The 21,651-nt window shown below is 39.5% G+C and overlaps 1 protein-coding gene across 1 annotated transcript in view; it reads right to left on the bottom strand.

Annotated features, from left to right (window-relative positions):
- Nucleotides 1-3,829: 3,829 nt before the first annotated feature.
- The window catches only part of VCAN (versican), a gene marked incomplete at its 5' end in the record, with an annotated part of 106,031 nt that continues 88,209 nt past the window's right edge, over nucleotides 3,830-21,651 (bottom strand). The window contains 3 exons of the mRNA XM_084305214.1: nucleotides 3,830-5,055; nucleotides 5,561-5,743; nucleotides 8,099-8,243. Coding sequence (XP_084161340.1) covers nucleotides 4,925-5,055; nucleotides 5,561-5,743; nucleotides 8,099-8,243 — 459 coding nt within the window. The 3' untranslated portion in view covers nucleotides 3,830-4,924. The remainder of the gene's footprint in view (nucleotides 5,056-5,560; nucleotides 5,744-8,098; nucleotides 8,244-21,651) is intronic.

Raw genomic sequence — 21,651 nt, 5'->3', positions numbered from 1 at the left:
TTCCTCATTTTTCTTCTTTCCTTAGAATGGCTGTGCTTGGCTTCACCATGTTAACAACCTTGCTTGGCGTGTTTGCATGTTACAGCTTCCACCAGTGCTTAGTCCAAATATCACTTGTATCCCTTTCACAGCTTGTCAGGAAAAGCAGCATGGTCACAGAGGCTTATGCGCATTGCTGCTTACAATAAGTAATACAATGAAAAGTGGTATGTTTTTTGCGGAAAGAGAATACATTTGCCTTTGAGTTTTAGTGCAGCTGAACTGAAAACATTTTTTTTCCCAGTTGTTTTCAGTATGTAAAGACTTAAACATTTCCTGGAGCACTGAAGCTCTGAGACAGCTGTGGTGGGCTGCCCAGCAGGGCAGGATGCAAGCCTTTTAATCGAGCTAAGAAGGTGGTCACCCATTCGCCCTGCTACAATAGCTCTGGTTCACACCAGGATTCATACCTCTCTGCCCATGAATGCCATGGAAGTTGATGGACCTGCTCGGAAGCCCTAGGAGGCATCTCTGCAGCCTTCCTTGGGGGACGAGGCCTCAGGCCTCAGGCCTCCTCCTGTTTTGGAGGTATACCTGCAAAACTTCTTTTTTGGGTAGACATTTAACAGACAACAGCCCAGCAGATAAAAACATGGCCCTTCTGGATGAAGAGTCAGCATCTACATTGTGGAAATAACAAAGGGGGGGGGGGGGGGACTTATTAAAGCAGCAAACAGCAGCAGAGGGCACTAAGGATTTAATTTTAGTCAGAACTTGTGCACTTAGGACTCTTGCCAATATCCAGCTTTTCAGCAGTTACACAATAATATATAAATTGGTAGCTGCTGCTGCTCCTCCTCCTCTTGCTTCAGGTTGTCTTCAGTCTGCCAAGCTCCTGTACTGCAGAGCTTCTCACAGCTCAAACTTGCACTGGCTTTTGCAGGCTCACCATCCTCTTGTCAAGGAAATATCTCTGCATGTGTGTGCTAGTTTCTGCACCTGCTCAGTGCAAGGATGCTGGCTGCAGAAATGAAGACCTTTTGCTTAAGAAAGTATCAGACATGGACCCACACCATACCCATAGACTGACCCTTGAACAATGTTCCTTCAGCCACTGCTCTGGAAAAAAACATCCTCACTCCAAAGCTCCTTGCAGGCTGTCCCTTGCTTTGGCAGCCCCTTGCCAACCCACTTTTATCTTGCTGGCATGCCTGTTGCATGCCAAGGGACTTGTGATTTCTCCTACATGCCACTTCCATCCACAGTCTCCGTCTTGGGTGATATGTCCCACAGAAATAAATGGCCTGCCAGGAGATCTGCCATCAGGAAGCTGTCTCTTCCTACCTAGCTTCAAGCTGTGTGACTTTTAGGGCACAGCTGGGATACAGGGATGTTTCTAGTAGGCAGCACATCCTCTTGAGAACAAAACAAGTAGCCTGGCTCATTTCTACCCGGTGTAGTGCCAGCCTCTAGAGGAGGTAGAGGTGGAGGACTCTCCATCTGCTGGGAAGTCAAATTCAGCCAATGTGGTAAGGGGCAGGAAGACTCTTGGAATAATGAACTCTATTTGGATATTCATAGGCACATGAAACACAGATGCTCCCATGTGGCATTTGAGCCCTGTGCACTGACCTGCAGCTTGATCCTTGTTTGGTCCAAATGCTCCACATGCTGACAGCAATCTGAGGATGTGCAGTGCACACCTGGACTCCTTTCGGCTAAGGACTGTAACCATCAACACCCCATCCTCTACTAACCTTTCGACCTTCTCCTCTACAGCTGTTTCTGCATCCCATTAACAGGACAAAGTGGGTTAGTCGAGAAAAAGTGTTTAATACTTATGCAGCAGGGGGAGACTACTACAGGAGTACTACTCTGGTGTTTGTCTTGCATGGATTTGTCAAATGCAACTTAACGCAGAGTTTCTGGAGCAGACACCAGGGAACTGGAAAATATTTGACAGGATTCTGGGTTTACCTGGAAGGCAAGAAAGCAGAGCTAAGAAATACTCGTTAAAATAAATAAATAAATATATAAGTGATCTGTGTTTGAATCTCTGGCTTTGTCTTCTGTTTCTATAGGCTGATCACAGCATCCTGCCACACTCCTGAGCTTGGTGATGCTGCAGATACTGGAACGCAGCTGCTTGCTGCGGTAATGTCCCAGTGTCCCACCAGACCTGGCCCTGCAATGTGAGTGGATGTGTTCCAACTGCATGCTAGCACTGCACCACTTGGGGTTTAGGTCAGGGTTAAAAAAGAGTCTTCAGAGCTGAAGAAAGCTCCATTCTCTGTCTAAATAAACAAGCATGGGTAACAGGTTGGTTATTTTTTTTTCTTTTTTTTTTTTCTTTTTTTTTTTTTTTAATAAGGAATGTTGTCAGTCCTATTTTATTATGCGTAATAGAAGGAGGTGAAAAAAATCAATATAAGCACTGCACCTAATCTACTTAAACTACAATCACAATGTTATGTGAATGCCTTACAACATTGTTTAAATCCAACAAGAAGACAAGAAAACAACAAATCTATGCAGGGTTTTTTATACATACGGTGAGAAAGTTTGTAAAGTGTTAAAATATATTTTCTGTTCTGTATGCTTCTGGTACAAGGAAGTGATGTGCAGAATACTGTATACTTATGAGCAGAACCTTGACTTATACAAGCAAAATTCGACTTCAAAACATATACCGTATATCTTAAAATATTACTCCAAATCTCCTACAGTTGCTCATATAAAGTCAAATCCAGCACCTACTAAAGTTCAGCCAGCTGACTCTCTGACTCCAGTGGGCAATTGACTAAGCCCATGATAACTGTGAAGTACCTGACAGTCTAACCGTATTCATATGAAAAAAATCACATTGCATAGATTTAAACAGGAAGACATGCAATAACAAGACAAGTCACAGTATAGCAAAACCTTGTTTCTTTGGTGAAACAGAAGCAGATATAAAAGTTACAAAGATTTTAGACTTTCATTCACAAAAAACAGACATTCACATTATACACTATACAAGATAATATAAATAGAGAAAAGTATTATGTGCATTGTTTGGGGGTAGGGGTGGGGAATGAACCGGCCAACGCAGTGACGCATTGCCATGTTGAATGCACAAAGACTGGGTATCCATGGTGGAGCAGTCACTGCAATTTTTTAAGAGATGTTGCCTGGGACTGTAATCAATGGTCCCAATAAACCATGGCAAGGTCGCCTCATGGGTAGTTCTGCCTGGGACAAACTTGTACATGTTGGCTGGGTTTTCGATTCTTTTCCTTTCCTTTTCAACTTCTTGCATCATATCCCCACACTAACACAAAGGCATAAGCCTCCCAACTCTGTTTGTATTTGCAGTGTTATTTTGAAAGTTGTACGTATGTATCCTAGGGAACTTACTTTATTTATCCTTTATTATTTATTTTTTTTCCTGTGCCCAAAGACGTGCAGGGAACTTTGCAGAAATAACCAGACACAATCCTTTATGTGGAGAAGTCCTTTCAAACATTACCTTCTACACTTACTATACACATCCAGGTCAGTTGTCGCGCTGACCAGGGTAAGAAATCATAATAGAAAACTCCTACATACACACTGCACCAACTACAACCTAAAACCTCTTTGTGCACACACTTCTTCCTAGAAAGCCAAGATCCTGATTCTTCCATAAGTCACACAGTTCTCACCCATCTAACCACAAACAAATGATCCTGTTTAGCAGGAATTTTGTTCTCTGGGAAAATAGCAAAAGATGGTTCCAAAAGTGGAGCTCAGGGGCTAATACTGCACTGGCGAGCTCTTTTAATCTTCTTTGCATGGGTAAAATAACATCCAATAAATTAAATCAGTATGGCTTACTTCATTTATTTATGTACGCTTCACAGCTGCAGCATTCATACACAAACATTCATTACTTTATAAAAAGATTAAAAAATGGTTATATATACAAAATTATTTACTTTTTTGATTTTTGTTTGTTTTTTTTACAAAAAAAAGATCCCCCAAACACTAGGTCTAACTCCATTTTAGAATGCAGAGACCTGTAATATAGACCTTGTGGTTAATGTTGTGAAAGTCTTTTTTTTTTTCATTTTTTTTCTTTTTTTTTTTTTCCTCTTTTTTCTTTCTTTCAGAAAAGGTGGCCCTGGTTGATAAAGTTAATGTATTAGCACTTGGATTTTTACAGGCCCTCCTTGTCATATACAAGTCCTCCATGCAGTCCTTTCTCATGAATGATGAGGCTGGAATGGAGAGCAGAAAAAAAGTTCCACATTGCAGTCCCTAGTTCATGCTATATCCCCACTTTATGTGCTCTAAATTTTGCATCACATGGACACACACTGTACCTTGGATGGTAACTGGCACAGTTTGCATTAAAAAGAAAAAGTCATGTCACTTGTGTGTTTATCTTCACCTTGTAATAGCAAATTTCAGTCAGTGAAGTTATTTCAACCATTTCCAGCCTAGGTAAACAACACAAAAACAATGTCACAAATGACTGAAGACCTCTGAGGCCATTCTAACCATAAATATGCCTGAACTTAGTGTGACTTTTCATTTTATATACAGGATTTTTAAAACAACACACAATTAAACAACATTAAAATCATCTTATTTACATTTTCATTGGTGCTAAAATTGAGCTGTTTAAATATTGCAGAAGGCTGGTATATGTCATAAAATGGTCCACACTGATGGCATATAGAAAATAATCATTATAGGCTGGAAATGGTCTCTTTTTATCCCCATAAGCACTTCTCCTCTATATAATTTTTATTTTTATTTTTTTTTGTTTTCTGATAAACACAATATTTTTGCAAAATGCATTGTGAATACCGGAGTCCATAGTTTCAAAACAATTTGATAATACTCCTATAAGTGATAGAAAAGGCACAGAAAGTTAGAACTTTGGCTGAAATGGTGGAAATCCCCATTCACCATTTAGCACTCAGCGCCTTGAGTCCTGCCACGTCCTGATCCAGCGATGGTAGTGTTTTGATGAATTTAATGATGTTCCCTTTCCTGATGAAGAATGTTTATAGTAGTATTTCTTAGAATAAGTCCTTTGGTACGTGGACGCTGCAATGAAAAGGAGGGAGAAAAAGAATATATTAATTAATTTGAAATGATATCAGCATGAATGGACTGGCTATGCTTCACATTAATTTTCTATTATTTGTGATTAATTAGGGAGTTAACAAATGATTAACTGATACTAAGGCCATGTTACAGACAGGAGAAGCATCTCTTGAAAATAGTTAGACCACATCTGCAGAAGGCATTGTTAGCATTATTGAGAACCTATGAATTCAGAGACTTTGTAAGAATGTTGCTGCTTAATTGAAAAGAATCTTAATGGCTTTTCTAAAAACAGAAAAGTAACATTTTTATTAGTTTTAGAATCCCAGTGATTTTTCTACAGATAGTGTAAGCTGTACTGCTGTCATAATCTATAATATAAGGTTTGCACTTCTTTTAAAAATATACTCATTACTTTTCATTACTTATCATTACAGATGCTCATCTTTACATTAATGAATCTATTGTTTCTGAGGCAGCACTGATTCCTTTTCAGAGAACTTACGATTCATGCATGTAATTTTAGGCATATCCCATCTTCCATTCCCTTGGCACCGGATGGTTGGAATATGACGCTGGATGAAGCCATCTTTGCAGTGATATCTAATAAGTGAGTTGATCTCATAACGAGGTTTCATCTTCCCAAAGGTCTTTGCATTTTCCACAACAGGAGGCTGACCACAGGCAACTTAAAGGAAGACAAAACCCCAGTTTGTAAATGCCTTTCTGAGGTAAATTCTGTCTATGGGGACATGTCAAGAGATTTTAGCAAAAATCCCAAGAGACATGTCCAAATAAGGACAGGTAGATCACTTTTTTCTGTAGTTCTCCGGTTCTGTACATCAAATACAATAATGATGGAAATGGTAAAACTGCAAAATGCATGGTTAATATTTCCTTTTTGGTTTAAATTTCTGATATAAATTTGAACCAAAAAAGTTTTCATACTCACACAAAGAAAAGATTTTCACTGGAAAGCTGCAAAACCTGAAGAGCAGTGAAGTTATTACAAGCATTTGATTAAAAAAATAAATAAATAAAAAAATAAAAAAAATCTCATTCTTAAAACTTCTCAGGTCTTCCTCAACAGCAGACTTTTTAAAAGCACTTAAAACTCATGCACCCTTCAACACACAATGAACATGTTATCAAAATGCTGTAAATGATAATTGGGAGACAGTGGAGAGATTTTGGTTTCTTCTTTACTTTCCCAGTCTAAAAAGACAGAGAACAACTAAAGTGTTAATATACATCCCCTGGCAACTCTCGTGTTTGAGGTTTCATTGACCCAGGCAACTACAGGCCACTTCTGTGTTCAGCAGCATCATGGAGCAGACACTCCTGGAAGACCCTCCTTAGCTTGGTCTAAGGCACATGGAAAATAAGGTAGTGATTGGTAACAGCCAGCATGGCTTCACTAAGGGTAGGTTGTGCCTCACAAATCTGATGGCGTTCTATGATGGGGTTACAGCAATGAAGGATAGGGGAAAAGCAACTGACATTATCTACCTGGACATGTGCAAAGCATCTGACACTGACCGCATGATATCCTTGTCCCTAAATTGGAGAGACAGGGATTTGATGGATGGAGCACTCACTGGGTAAGGAATGGTTGCACTCAAAGAGTTGTGGTAGACAGCTCAATAACCATGTGGAGATCAGGAAGGAGTGGTGAACCTCAGGGATTGGTGTTGGGACCATTGCTGTTTGACATCTTTGTAAGTGACATGGGCAGTAAGACCTTGTGCACCCTCAGCAAGTTTGCTGATGACAGCGAGCTGGGTGGTGTGGTCGACACACTGGAGGGAAGGGATGCCATCCAGAGGGACCTGGATGGGCCTGAGAGGTGGGCCTATGCAAACCTCATGAAGTTCAACAAAGCCAAGTTCAAGGTCCTGCATATGGGTCAGGGCGATCCCAAGCCCAAATACAGGCTGGGCAGAGAATGGATTGAGACCAGCTCTGAGAAGAATAACCTGGGAATGTTTGTTGACAGGAAGCTCAACACAAGCCAGCAATGTGTGATTGCAGCCTGGAAAGCCAACCGTACCCTGGGCTACACCAACAGCAGCATGGATCATCTGGGTGAGGGAGGGGATTGTTCTCCTCTGTTCTGCTCTTGTGAGACCCCACCTGGAGTCCTGCACTCAGCTCTGGGACCCCAGCAGAAGAAGGACAGGGGCCTGTAAGAGCATCCTGTATGATCAAAGAACTGGAGCACCTCTCCTGTGAAGACAGGCTGAGGGAGTTGGAGTTGTTCAGCCTGGAGAAGAGAAGGCTCTGGGAAGACCTTACAGTGGCCTGCCAGTGCCGAAAGAGGGCTATAGGAAATCTGGGGAGGGACTCTGTGTCAGGGGGTATAGTGAGAAGACAAGGAGTAATGATTTTAAACTAAAAGAGAATAGGTTTAGATTACCTATAAAGAAGAAATTCTTCACTCTGAGGGTGGTGAATCCCTGGTACAGGTTGCCCAGAGAAGCTGTGGATGCCTGATCCCTGGAGGTGTTCAAGGCCAGGCTGGATGGGGCCTTGGGCAACCTCATCTGGTGGGAGGTGTCCCTGCCCATAGCAAGGGGGTTGGAACCAGATGGTCTTTAAATTCCCTTCCAACCCAAGCTATTCTGTGATTGTATGTAAGCACCAGCTCTAGCAGTGTATAAGCCCAATGTGCCTTTCAGATTCCTTCAGTCTGAACCTCCCCTGGTGCTGCTTTGTGCCATTCCTGTGCATTCTGTCACTGCTACGCACATCGTTCACAGTGGCACGCAGGTAAAGCAGGTCTGCCAAGTACGTAAATGCCTCTTTTGTTGAGATCTGCAAATAAGAAATTTGTCTAGTTTCAACTAGGAGTTTCTATTGTGTACCATTTTGACCTTGACTCAAGAGCAGATTAGGAAAAGTTTAATATGTGGATAGAGAAAAACAAGTTTGTGGGGCTAACTCAGCTCTAGGTTCACTGTATTGGTCACCATAAATCACTTAGAATTTGTCCCTTTGTGTTTATAAAACTGGAATTATGCTATAGTTACTGTAAAGTTTGTACCTGTTCCTTTCTTGCAGGTATAGGTCAGGTGATAATTGCATGGAACATCATTCCACTGCCCATTCTCATGCCATATTATAACAACACAGTCTTCTCCAGCAGAAAAGAAACTGTCTGGCTGGTTTGGTCGCCAGTTCTCATATTGCTGCAGAAAAGAGAAGCACACCCATTATTCCCAGTGTTGGAATATATTTACATTTCATTTTACAGAACACAAAATATTACCGTTGATGATGAGCAACCTCAATTGTTTGGTTCAGGCAGTTAAGCACAAACTACACAAAACTAGATTTACAATATCTTCCCACTCTATTAACAGACAAAAAGTATTTTGATGCTACATTTTACTTACTGTAGACTGGTATCAGGTGAGTAAAACAAGTTGACACAATTCAGTTCAAGGACTATCTCAACAAAAATGTGTTGGATCACACTCTACCTTACATAGGCTGAAAGCACAAAGCCAGGAAATGCAATGAATAAGCTACTACCCCTACTAGTCCATGTCTACTAAATGACAAACCACAGGCTGCATTCTCAAATTCAAATTATTTATTCTTCAATTAATGAAGCCATGCAATAGGATGACTTTCAGAATTTTGTGTGAAATAAGTAAAGGTGTCAGAAAGTGGCCCCAGATCACTGCAGATTGATATTGCCATTAAAAAGGCTTAGGTGGCAGACTCGGAGTATAGAGCAGCTTGAGAAATTATGATCCAAATTCTGCCTTCTGCAGAGAAATTACCACCACAGACATCTGGATCACATACATATGAGTGAAAATGGAAACTGGCACAGTAGTTTTAGAAGTAAAAATCTGATTGTCATTATGTAACAACAAGTTTCAAATGGCAGAAAAATAGCTTTAGCATTAAATATATATATATATATATATATATATATATATATATATATATATATATATATATATATATATATATATATTTTTTTTTCTTCCTGGCACTGCACCTGGAACATACAATTGACATGTTGATTTGGGCAGACTCTGCTTTTTAGGTTCGAAGCTGTCAATTTGCAGGTTTGCACTTAATTTAACCAAACAGCTCTGCACCTCCCAGCTCAGCACCTGCCCCTATCAAGAGGGACAGCAGGAAACCAGCAGGAAAACAAAGGGATTATCATACAGATAGATAATCTATCCAATGTCTTTGATAGGGGACATATGCACTACTGTCCTTGAAGTTAGCAGTGGTGGGATACTGTTTACTCCACTTCTTGTTTCATCTTGATCCCAACTGAAGCTCAGTAACTTGAGATTTCCTTAATGTTATGCAAAGAAAAGCTAGAGGAAATATGGGAAACTATTCTTAGCAATTTTCTTTGTGATTCCTGTTGTGTCACTCCAAGAATTTGATGGTGGCTAAAAATAGATATCTAAAAGAACAGGAATTCACATAAATGCCAGGCTTTAATTGGCAGATAGTCCCTTGTATGGTCAAAATGACAGAGTTCCTACAATGCTTACATCTTTCTGTCTAGAGTTGGCCCACATAAATGTCATAAAAGTTTAGCTTTCTATTTGCTTAGCTTTATGAAATAACCACTATTCATTGCCTGTGCAAAACCATTTTAGTAATACAGTTTACATACTCTATGCAAGTAGTATTTACCTTACAAGGAATCAAGCTATGAACAATAACAACAACAACAACAACAACAACAACAACAACAACAACAACAAAAGAGTTAAATGCATATTTTCCTGTTATGTGTCCATCACTGGTTTTAATTATCCAAGCAATTTAACAATCATGATTTAAATAAATTTGTTCTGCACTGAATCTGTTACCTCTAGCAATTCATAAAACATCTTCCTACTTTTGTGGGACCAGCTTAACTTCACCTCTATGCTTTAGTATCTCATAGTCCTAAACTGCAACACATTCTAACTTCCTTACTGATGTCCAGAATTCAAAAACTCACATCAACTGAGAAATGAAGAGTATAACCTTTTGTAAGCATGGTAGTAAAATACCATATACATGTGTCAAATGGGATCTGTTGTGTGTGGGCCTCCTGCAACACCTGGTACAAAAAAATAACCAACAAAATTAACTAAAGAAAATTCTGCATATACCTCCTGATATCTCCTGGGCCGGTGAGGACAATGGGAGGTAAGGCGTGTGCCCATGCACGGTATGTATTTTTGTAATTTGGAGTGCTCCCTTTTGCAAAAGGATATGTCGGAAGTGCTGCCTCGCCTCAGGTCTAGTGACTTGGCACAGCCAAGCTGGTGAAGGGTCTGGGAATGTGCCGAGGCCATGTGAGATGCCTATTGCTGGCTAAGGCAGGGTGCACACACACACCAAGGGCTTAGGCTTACCTGTGTTATGGCCCCACGCACTCGTCTCAGTCACCCCTCACATCTCACCACCTGCCCTACTGAAAGGTAGCATCTGCTCCTTTGAGAATATGCCAAGACATAGGGACACAAGGAAAAAGCTGTGAAAACAGCCAGGTTAATGGTAGAAAAGTTTGGTTAGTGACACCCTGACAGCAAAGCCTCACGGCTCTGTCTTGTGGAACTGCAGCTGCAGAGAGCTGCATGCTTCTGCAGGGGTCAGTGTGTGGGAACTGGGATGCTTCATGGCAAATGGGGGCGTGTGAGCTGAAGGTGCTCAGCAACTTGCCAGCTCCCACCCGAGCCCAAAATTTGTCTGCTTTGTTGGCAGGGCTGCAGCATAATGGCAAGGGATTATATCTGGGCTGTGTGGTTTACTCAAGAATGTCTGATATCCTCCAGCATGACATGCTGTTACCTCATATCTAATATCATCATTGCATGAGTTTATTTTGGCTGAATACCTCTGATTTCATTTGGTTTCAGTGCCAGAATTGCTTAGCAGAGGAAGTTCCAGACCGCTGAATTGCTTTCTTAGGTCCCCACCCAGCTCCTCTGTAGTTTTTCAGATCCTTATTTAGCCCCTGATAACATGATAATGATACAAAAAGATTCTCACAGTTTGAGTTGAATAAGTTGTTACAAAAATAAACTAATAATTTGCTTTCTTCTTACAGATGACATTTTTGCATGACCATGAGCTTGACTCTGTTTTCCACTTAAACTACTGTAAACCAGGGGTGACTGCACTATGTCCAGTAAAACTACATCAGCAGAAACGTAATGGGAAAGAACCAAATCCCATGTTACATACTGCATTGTACTGTTTGTTTTCAGAGATATTCCTTACAATCTCTCTACAAAGTCTGTGAAATGTACAGATACCCCTCCCCTTGCAAAAAGAAGTATCCTAAACACTCAATTCATAAATCTCCTGTTGGAAAACACCACTCAAAATAATCTAAATAAGATGCCATTCTTTAAGTGGCTACATCATTTAAGTTCTTTGTATTTCAATGCAATTACTGTCTTGTAGAACAGTTATATTGTACAAAGAAAAAAAAAAAAAGAAAAAAAAAAAGAAAACAAAACCCAATATTTTAATTTCATTCCTTGGCAACATCTACCATTTGGGTTTGTTCGTTTTTTAAGATCATGTCCAAAACAGATTAGCTATGTTCACAGAGGAGCCAAAGCCAACTTGTATCATTCCAGCCACCCTGCTACTACCTTCTGTCTTCAGGGAAACTGATGCTGTCTCAGCACACCAGCAAAGCCACGCTAAGCAGTGCTGTGTTGGAGTTGATAAAGTCCAAGGCATCCTTTTACCAACAGTCATGCTTCAATCAGCACCATTAGCACTAGTTTTAGCTGTATCATTCATAAGGTATGATTTAGGGTCCTGAAAACCTAAAGAGATTCAAATGCTAAGTTCATACACGGAAGAAAGACCATGAAAAGAAGAAAGGTACTCAGCAGAAATAATTATATCGACCTAAATATTTTTACTGCCCTGGCTAATGTCAAAGCGATTAAAATGAAAAGCACTTCCAGGACATGTAAGGACGTGTAAGCTTATAGTGAGCTTCACAGAAGGTCTAGCCCTTTTCCTCCAGCTGTGAAGCATGTCTTGCTGGGGAGGCTGCAGGACGCTGACACTGCTGTGCCAGGCTCTTGGCAAAGCCCTCAGCATCCATGAAGGCAGGACACTTGCTTCGTGTTACCAAAAAAAATCTGTGTTTTGGTGTGACCAGAAAACAGCAGGAACTGGCCTTGGCAACAATATTTTGATATCTGTACATGCATTTGGTCCTTTGGAAACCACACACTGTTGTGTCTTGCCATCATTTCATGCCAAAAACAGGAGCTCCCACTGCACTCTTTTTGCCTTTTAGGAAATCTTTCTTGTACAGTCTTTTGGCGAAACTGAAACCCATGCTAACACATTGGACTTAGTTGTTCTAGTTTACTTTGCTGAAGAGTACTGAAAACTTCCCCGTAGAAAGAGGGCAGAAGGTCCATGGGCTGGAGCCACAGTGAGGCAGGGGACCAGCTCCTCAGGCTTCCCACATGGCAGCAGACAACACATGGCTGACTGATTGGCAACTGATAGCCTGGGGAACAGTGGCTATATATTTTCTTGCCTCATGGGAGGACCTTGGATCTGATGATTACAAAAGTCCATGAAGATGTTTTTATAATAAAAGTTCAATTTATTTATTTATTCCCTCCCCCCCCCCCCTCCCCCCCATATCAGACTGAATTAAATCACAGCCTTAATCTGCCAGTTAGGTGGCAGGATGACAGTCCACCAATTAAATCCAAGAAAACCAGGATTACAGCAAGAGCTGTAAAGTGGCTGATTTTATTAGCTGGTCACTATTTTTGTCATTCGGATGGCTGGTAATTAAACAGAATAAGCAGAGCCTTCCTGTCACAAACAAGATCCTGCCTTGTGGGAGATTTGTTATTTAAATTTTCAGATAACCAGCCTTACTTGAGGGACTCATTTCCTTTTTAACGAGTAATCCATTCAGCTCTTTCAGATGTTTGCCCTGTCAAGGTGAATCCAGGAGTGAGCAGTATCTCAGCTTTGAGACATGCACTTAGACATTTCAGCAGTTCCTTTATCTCCAAAAGGCACACCAAGTGGCTGAGATCAATAGCATGGGCTTTGCATTCCAGAATAGTCAACAAACACCGTGTTTAACCAAGCACAGCTACTGATGCAAACAAAATGTTACTGCTTGACCTCGTTATTGTGCAAAGGCTAATGATCTTTTCTACAAAACTAAAGCTAGGAAACAGTTTACTTGGAATACATGTCTTATTTATATTTGTAGGGTTAATGGCTTTCCTGCAGGGAAAGTAAAGCATGTTTTCAGCATGTCCAAATGAGTTTAAAGTATAAACCTTTCTTGGCACTTTTTGGGACTTATAATTTCCAATAGTATTTTTATTCTATTTCTTTCTGTCTGCTTCCCCCTCTGATTGCTTCTCAATTCAAGATTAATGTAGCAAATAAAATAAAACAAACAATCAAACAAACAAACTCAAGAACAAAAACAAGCAAACAAACAAAAAAACGTAAAGCTGCAGGGACTTGGTGACATGATGCTCTCTGTGCCATGTCATCTTAAAATGAAGCACTATTTCCTGTCTCAGATTTTGTCACTAAATTAGTGTAAGACACCACTGCAAAACTTTTTGGCTGCTATCCTCATTTTTTCCCATAATTCTGCTATGGAACAGGAATACTTTTTTTTTTTTTTTTTTTTTTTTCTTCACAATAGCATGCATTTCTTAAAAAAAAAAAAAAAAAAAAAAAAAAAAAAAAAAAGCCTTTTCAGGGAAATCTAGTGAACAAGTCCAGCACTGGGGAAGTTCTCTTATAGCTTGATTGCTTAACTAAAAACTACATCTCTCTTTTAGAGATGTAATAACTTGTTATTGCCCATGGTTTTAGGTTGGCTGAACTACCACAAGATAGATCAGCACAGGGGTAGAATGAGAATAAAGATCAGCTCAGAATGTTTGTGGCTTATGTTGTTAGACAGCACTGAAACTGTTACTTGAGACACTCATGGGAAGTTTGAAAGGGATTGCATTTCTTTTTGGTAGAAATAAAATCAAACAGATCGCTGAGAAGATTTGGCAATGAATAAAATACTTACATTAACTTCACCTAGTATTTAAATACATTTATATACTGAGAAAGACAAGAAACTACCTTACAGCATAGGCTCTGTTTCACTTAATTTCACCCCAAAGATCTGCAAAAGATCTTCTGTTTAATTTTATGAATGGGAGTAGTTTGACAGAATTTACCAAAAGTATTTGTGAGATTAAAAACTCCAGTCAGTGAATGCTTAAGCACATGCCTTGCATTAAAGACATGGGTGGTACCCAAACTCCATAGGGTAGATCCCATGCATACTTTAGGCGCATGCTAAAATAAAAGCTAAATGTATTGGCAAATCTTTGCTGGGAGAAATTTGAGTCAATTGGAAGACAACTGCTATGTCTAAACTTGACTATGGGTACAAAAAATATCACATGCCACAATCCCAATATTCTTAATACAGAGATCACAGTAGAATGACTTCCCTCAAGCCTCTAATTTGTGTTTTTTGTTCATGGGAAAGAGGCAGGATTTGGATTGGGCAGGCACCCAAAATTGGCTCCCCATTGCAGTCATACAGGGAGAAAGAAGGAGCTTTGAACTAGAAATGAAATAAGTAAAAATCATCAGCTGATGTAGCTGAAATAAAAATCAGTATCTTTTTTTTTTTTTGGGGGGGGGGGGGGGGGTATCTAGGAGACCACTATCTTTTTGACTTTTTTTTTTAAACAGAACCTCAAGGTAACAAACTTTCCACTCAAAGCACAAAGTGGCAGGTATGTCAAGAAATTCCCACTAGATGGCAGTGTCTACTCACTACTGAGCCCTGAAGCGAACTAAGTAGCTCCGAGATCACAATTCTTCAGAAATGATCTCTCTCTTATAAACGGCTTAAAAGCTAACTGAAGTCAATGGACAGCACCCCGATGACTTTGACCTGTTTGATCTGCTCTGCACCAAGTCCTCTTAGGGTAGTGACTTTTGTCATGGTTCACACACTCTAGAGTTCAATTTTCTGGGTATATTGTGTGTGTTAGATATCCAGAAGTTCCCTTAGGATGGAGAATGAAAAATGAATGCCACAGGGAGCTGGTGAAATTCTCTTGTTATTGGGCAGGTGTCTTGCCGTGGAAGATAAGTGTGGTAGGATGTTAAATGGCATAATACATGTTTTCTGGGATTAACACCAGCTTAATTACGTATTATCAACATGATGCAAATTGTGTAGGGTGTGACTTGCTCTTTTTGTGCACAGCTTACAGAAGAGTCAGTGGAAAATGAAAATCGTCCACTTTGTCATTTATTTCAACAGTTATTGCAGGTTTGAAGCTGTCCAAGAGCTTTAGCCCAGGGCAAGCTGTAATGAGGCTCTGAAGAAACTGCTGGCCCCCTTGGTAAATATAAGACAAAAAAAACGCTTTGTACAAGAGGCCCTTCCTTCAGCCTACAACAGGCTGAACTAAAAACATAACTGTCATTAATAATGTTATATACTTCTCCCCCAGTTAAATGCAGGTCAAATGAGCATCTTAAAAAGAGTCTGTAATGACTGACTGCAGCACAAAATCAAAACATTTGGTAGATTTAAAATCTCCTTCTGCAGGGATCCTGTGGGACATTGGCACAATGAGCTTTTTGTTTGCAGCTGACTACAGTATTTTTTAGTTTGTTTGCTTTATTTAACCCTCGGAGACAGGCTACCTCCCTACAAAACCCCGTGCCTTTTGAAGGGCTTTGTGTTCAATAACGTTACTCTTTATGCAAGGGGTGCAGTTTTAGATTTGCTCAGGTCAGACCATTCTGATTCACTGACCAATAAAGTGGGGAAAAGAGAGGGCTTTGTTTTCTCCAGGATTAAACTTGGGTTTGGTTTTACTGTGTTTTTTATGCAGCTACCTAGGACTGACAACCGGAGGGCCAGCACTGCGAACACACGGCGTAAAGCTGCTGTGCTGAAGGGAAGAAAAACTAACGTGGAGTCTCTGGACAGTTTTAAAAGTGGCAATATGCCCCATTACTCTCCTAGCTGGCAGCAGTCTCCCAGTGACAGACAATCTGGCCACAGACACTAGCCAGCTCCTTATTACGGCACTAATCTTATGTAATGGGAGTGAGCTTACTGCCCTACAAAGCACTAATTATCAACAGCATTTTCTGAAGGATATGAATAACTCCCCTTGTGAGACAGAGGCCCAAGGCACAACCCCAAGTAGCTATATGCGCTTAATCCATAACATGAATAGCTCCAAAGGACTCCTTTACCGCCGTGCCTGCTCACAAGGGCCATTAACAGAGAAACGCCAGCAGCCCAAACACAATGGAGAAGCTGCCAAAAGCAACACCAGATTTCTTCTATTTGGATGGGTGTGCTTTACAGCTGTAAAAGTTAGTATTCACAGAGCTAAGTGAATTATTTAAATTCAATTTCCCTAAGATACCTTCAAATGTTGCATTGTATTCACAGTGTCTTTGATCAAGCCAATTATTAAATGTTTCCAATGACAGTGTAAATTTTGTTATTTTGTAGTTTGTATTACATCAAATTTAAGATATATAAGGACCTAAGTAGGAATGGACTTCTTTTTATATAGTTGTATAGAAGTATAGAAGTTGTATAGAAGTATAGACTTCGTTTTATATAGTTGTATTACTATTTGGGCTTTGTCTTTTTCTCCTGTACCACTGTGATTTTACCAAGCTTATTTGAGCTTTTTTCAAGAATTTTATAAGTGAAATGAAGACTCTCTATGAATCATTGTAAAAGAGTTATTCACTATTCCATAAAAGCAAGAGAAAAATCTACAGAAAAGTGCAAGAATAATTTTGATTCTGTATTATTATTTGTAAACAAGCTCTTATTTGTAGCTGTTTTGATTCCCTTGTAAAATATCAAGCTGAGGAAAACTAATGCTTTCCCATACTAAGTATCAATGGGACAGCCCCACAACCACACTGTAATAGAAGGAAAGCAAATTAAAAAAAAAAAAAAAAAAAAAAAAAAAAGCTTTTAAAAAATGTTGTATTATTTCCTTCTGCCTCTTCTGTCTGTCAGTGCAGTGAAATGCATATACCTCAAATGTGCTGAGCAGAAATTTGCCTGATTTTGAGGACACAATGAATAATGAAGCTCTAGGAGTGCTGGGGTGCTGTGAGCACTCTGAGCTCACTTCAGTGCCTTTGTTTTTGAGATTAACCTTCTGGAAATTAGGGTCTAGGTGGATGAGTCAAAATTTGCAGGCTACAAATCCCCTGCCTCTGGCCCACATGATCTTGTGTGTGGCTGATGCTACAGGTCCAGGCATGTGGCAGTGCCTTATAGCTCTCACCACAGTGAGAGGTGAACTTGCTCCACAAGCCTGGGTCTCAGTTTCCTGAAAGAACATTTTCTTTTTGTGTTGCACTCACACAGCTGCAATCAGCTCTTTTCCCTTGATAGGAAATGGGAACACTGGAAACACTGCCTAAGTGTTTTTCATGTGGCCCATCAGCTCCAGAAGACAAATCCAACTCTCCCAACCACCGGAAATGCCGGAAAGCTCTTTCTTTTCCAAAAGAAAAGAAGCAAGAACACGTTGTAGATCAGAAAAAAAATTGCTTCTTGCCATACAGCTACAGTACAACAAATCAGAACAAATTGGTTTCGTGCAGGTGGCCAGCAATACTTTCCAGTGTTAGTGAAATTACATCTCATTTTGGTTTACATATTGGACTAGGTGCCCTAAGGTTAGCCAAGGAGCTCCAGAGCTTTTGCCCTGACCATATGCAAGAAGCTCCCACTTTGTCTTTAAAGGGAATTTGCAATAAACAAACAAACAAACAAACAAACAAAAAAAGGGGGGGGGGGTGGGAGGACAAATATAATGTCTGGCCAATAAAAATGTATATAATGAAATACCAGTTTCATGGAAAGCAATCTGTTTATGTGAAAGTAGTACCTGGACTGCCAGCTGAACTTTAGGGCACCAAAGGTATGACCTAACTACTTTAATCATGTTATTTTGCAGTTTTCAAGATCAATACATTTTTGGAATACAGGGAGTACAGCATGATGAAAAGGTAATGCTTAGCGGGAAGTGCTTAAACTATCTAGACTGCCCAATATGCTGCACAAGGTTATGACATTTTGCCTGAAAAGCAGGAAACTACTGAGAAGGTTTACCTTGAGAACTACTGTACTACTAAGACCTAAAACTTGTCAAAATCCCCTAAAAGCACACAGATAACTATTCATCAGACAGTTCAGTGAGGTAGATCTAAAGGTCTCCTTACACACTGTTTGCAGGAACAGAATCTCACAATAATATGATTTAAAACTGTACATGTTTCTACTTAAAGATAAATGTTCCTTGTCCTAAGAGTTTGTGTTAAAGAAAACATTTTGAAGTCTTCAGCATTTAATGTTGAACATATATTCAAACATAGTCAATCTACAATACAGGCATGGAAAAATGTTATGTGGATCAAAAAATAAAAAAGAAAAAGTGTTTTGAGCATTGTTACTTGTTTTCTCACTGAATTTGATTGTACCTGTTTTGTTATTCAAGAAACAAACATTTTCTTTGGGTATCTCTGAGAATTAGACCATTTCTTCCAAAAGTTGGTTATTGGCTTTATTTTTGCAAGTCACATAAATTCCGGTTGGTATATGAAAAATAAACACAAGGAGAAATGGGCTCTTTTGACTGCTGATTTTTTTGACAGTCACTGTTTTCTACGGGGGATCACCAAGAATGTCAAGATACCAAAACTGATTGACAATAGACAGTCCACTATTAGGCACCTAAATAATTGCCCCTTTTTTCAAAATAAGAATATAAGTGTGAATCTGCCTGGGATAATCTAGGCTCAGTTTAGGCTTCCCAGTTAGAACCCTAATTTTATATGCTCAATTTTTAAAAGTCTTGGTCATATTCTCCCTACACAACCTTAAGAAATCTCCTGTCCCACTGAAGTGGCATGATCTGATCTCACAGAAAACCTAAAGGCCCTTGCATATTTGACTGGCAAAACTGATATCCATTGGTTGGTCAGGGAGGGGAAATTTCCACAACTGCATCTGAGATTCTAACCCTTCTCACATTACCAGAACAATAACAAAGATGAATTCATCACCTTCTCCAGCCCCACCACTGCAGCTTTTTAACACTTATCTCACATGAACAGACAAGAAGGCTCTGCAGAAAAAAAAAATAATAATAAGAAAAAAAACAAAAACAAAAACAAAAACATGGCAAAACAAAACAAAACTGTATTTTGGGAGCATATGGAAGTGAGGCAGCACATGATTTATGTAATTGCTGCATATGACCATGAAGCCCACAAAAAATAGCTGAGCTGGACATGTGTATTCAAGAGCACACTGTAACTGGAAACAATGTACAGTGCACTTGAATGTATGTTTGTTGTTTTTCACTAAGGAACTCATGCAGGTGCTTTTGTTTGACTATCATATTTAATGGTGGTTGGCATTTAGTTTCAGTTTAAAAATTCTGGAAAAACACTTGGCTTGGTTTTGAGCTGAAAATGCTAAAAAGAGGACTGATTTTCTTCCATCAGACTCATTGGTTGAAATACCTTTTAGGTGCAAATAAAATAATAACAATAAAGAAAAAAGTCACCTCATCCTTTTTCCAGAAACTGCTAATAAAAGACATGCCAACACCTGGCAAAAGAGTTCTTTTCAACATACTAACTATTTGAGTTTTGGTCTTCTTGTGTCCATGGAAAATGTGTACCAGAGTAATCCAGACCTTATCCCATATTGTCCAAAGGTAAAGCCTGTGGTTCAGGAATTTCTGATTCCAGTTCTAGGTTTGTGTCTCCTTTTATTTGTTTGGTTCAGGAAAACAAACAAACAAACAAACAAACAAAAAACTCATGCGAAAGAGAAGTCGCAACTCTAATGTGTAAACACTGGTTATCACAGCTATTAATCTGCGCAGTACTAAGTTAGCTGCAGCACTGGGACAATAATTTCATCCATGATGTGTATTGCTGCTGCTGCTATTCATTTGTTTTTTCTTTTAAATCTACTGAGCATCACAACCCTTTTTAACCCAAAAACTTATGAAATATTATAAGTATGATTTTCAGATTAAACCAAGCTGTTGTCAGAAAACTATCAAGATAAAGATAAATGAATATATATCACTTCTATATGCACTGTCCACCTGAAAGTTGGTGTGGCTTTTCTGATGTTGATAGTGTCTCCAGCTTATCAGGGGGATCCCCAGCAGACATGAAGAATTTTCTACTACACCAGAATTGTTGAATAGAATTCTAGACAGACAATAATCTCTTGGAGAGGAGCTGGGCAACAAAGACAAAAAAAGCTGATGCACCCTGATATGTAGAACACCAGAAGGCTGTTTAAATTTTGATATGCGCAACAGCTGTCTCTCTACTCATAAATTTACTTTAGAGCCTGAGGATGTATGAAATAATGCTTATTTTCATTATTGTAAATTATATTGATTCATTTAACACTATCATAACTGCTTTTCATCTGCAAATGCATAAATGATGTACATTTTTCAACTACATGGTATTCAAATTCATTGGAACTTAAGGACACCATCAAGGAACTACATTTTATGCTTACAGTTGATTTTTTCATTATTTCTATTTATTACCTGAGGTGTAATGAATCACCACCACTAGAGGATAGTGTCATCAAAGTTAAACCATCCTCAGAGAGTGCCTGTTTCAGACAGTGAGGTGCAAGATGCCACATAAGAAACAGAGAATGAAATAATCCAGAATGAGTGAAGCTCAAGGCCATGACCCATCTTGTGCTCCCAAAAATACACGAGAGGCAAGAGAAAGTGATGAAAAGAAACTCCTTCACTTACATCCTGTAAGACTATGTAGCTCCAAGCATAAATGGGTACAAACATGATTTAAGTCGTTTTCACCAAAGAATAACCAAGCAGTCAATTGGGCAACAAACATTTTCATCTTCCTTCCTTTTCTCCCCATTCTGTCACCTCCTACACATGTTTCCCAAGAAATGGCTCATTTATATGTTATTTTAAAGGACTTTGTGGCTATTTACATAAAAATGTAATAAGTAAAGCTTGCTTTGATCCAGGTGTCTCTCTACATAAACTGTAGTCACATAGTATGCAGCAATGATCACTGTGTGCATGTGTGAGCATGTGCACATCTGTGTCCTGTAGTCCAGATGCTTTTTCCTCTAAGAATTCACAACTGGGGGTGGGGGGAAATAATAATCATAACTGCTTTTTTATATATATAGTGCTATTCAGTGGGTGTTAAACAGCAATAAATCACCTGTCCCTTCTACAGAAGTGTCTGTTTTGAATTGGAGATACTGTATCATGCAACTATTTGATTTAGGTCTGCTAAAGGTGGACAGGGAGTGTTTTCCCTCTCCTTCTGCTGACTTTCCTTCCTTCATGTTTTAAGGCATCAGGAGGTATCAACAGCAACTTAAAACTTTATGGACAGATTATTGGTTGCAGGCCTCCTGAACCACCTAAGAATGACTGCTTCAACATCCTAGCCATCAGACTGCCACACCAACTAAAACAGCTCCCCAGAAGACCT

This window comes from Netta rufina (genome assembly GCF_964035555.1).
Source record: "Netta rufina genome assembly, chromosome: Z".
NCBI classification, from domain to species: Eukaryota; Metazoa; Chordata; class Aves; order Anseriformes; family Anatidae; genus Netta; species Netta rufina.
This window is presented reverse-complemented; position numbering and strand designations above follow the sequence as displayed.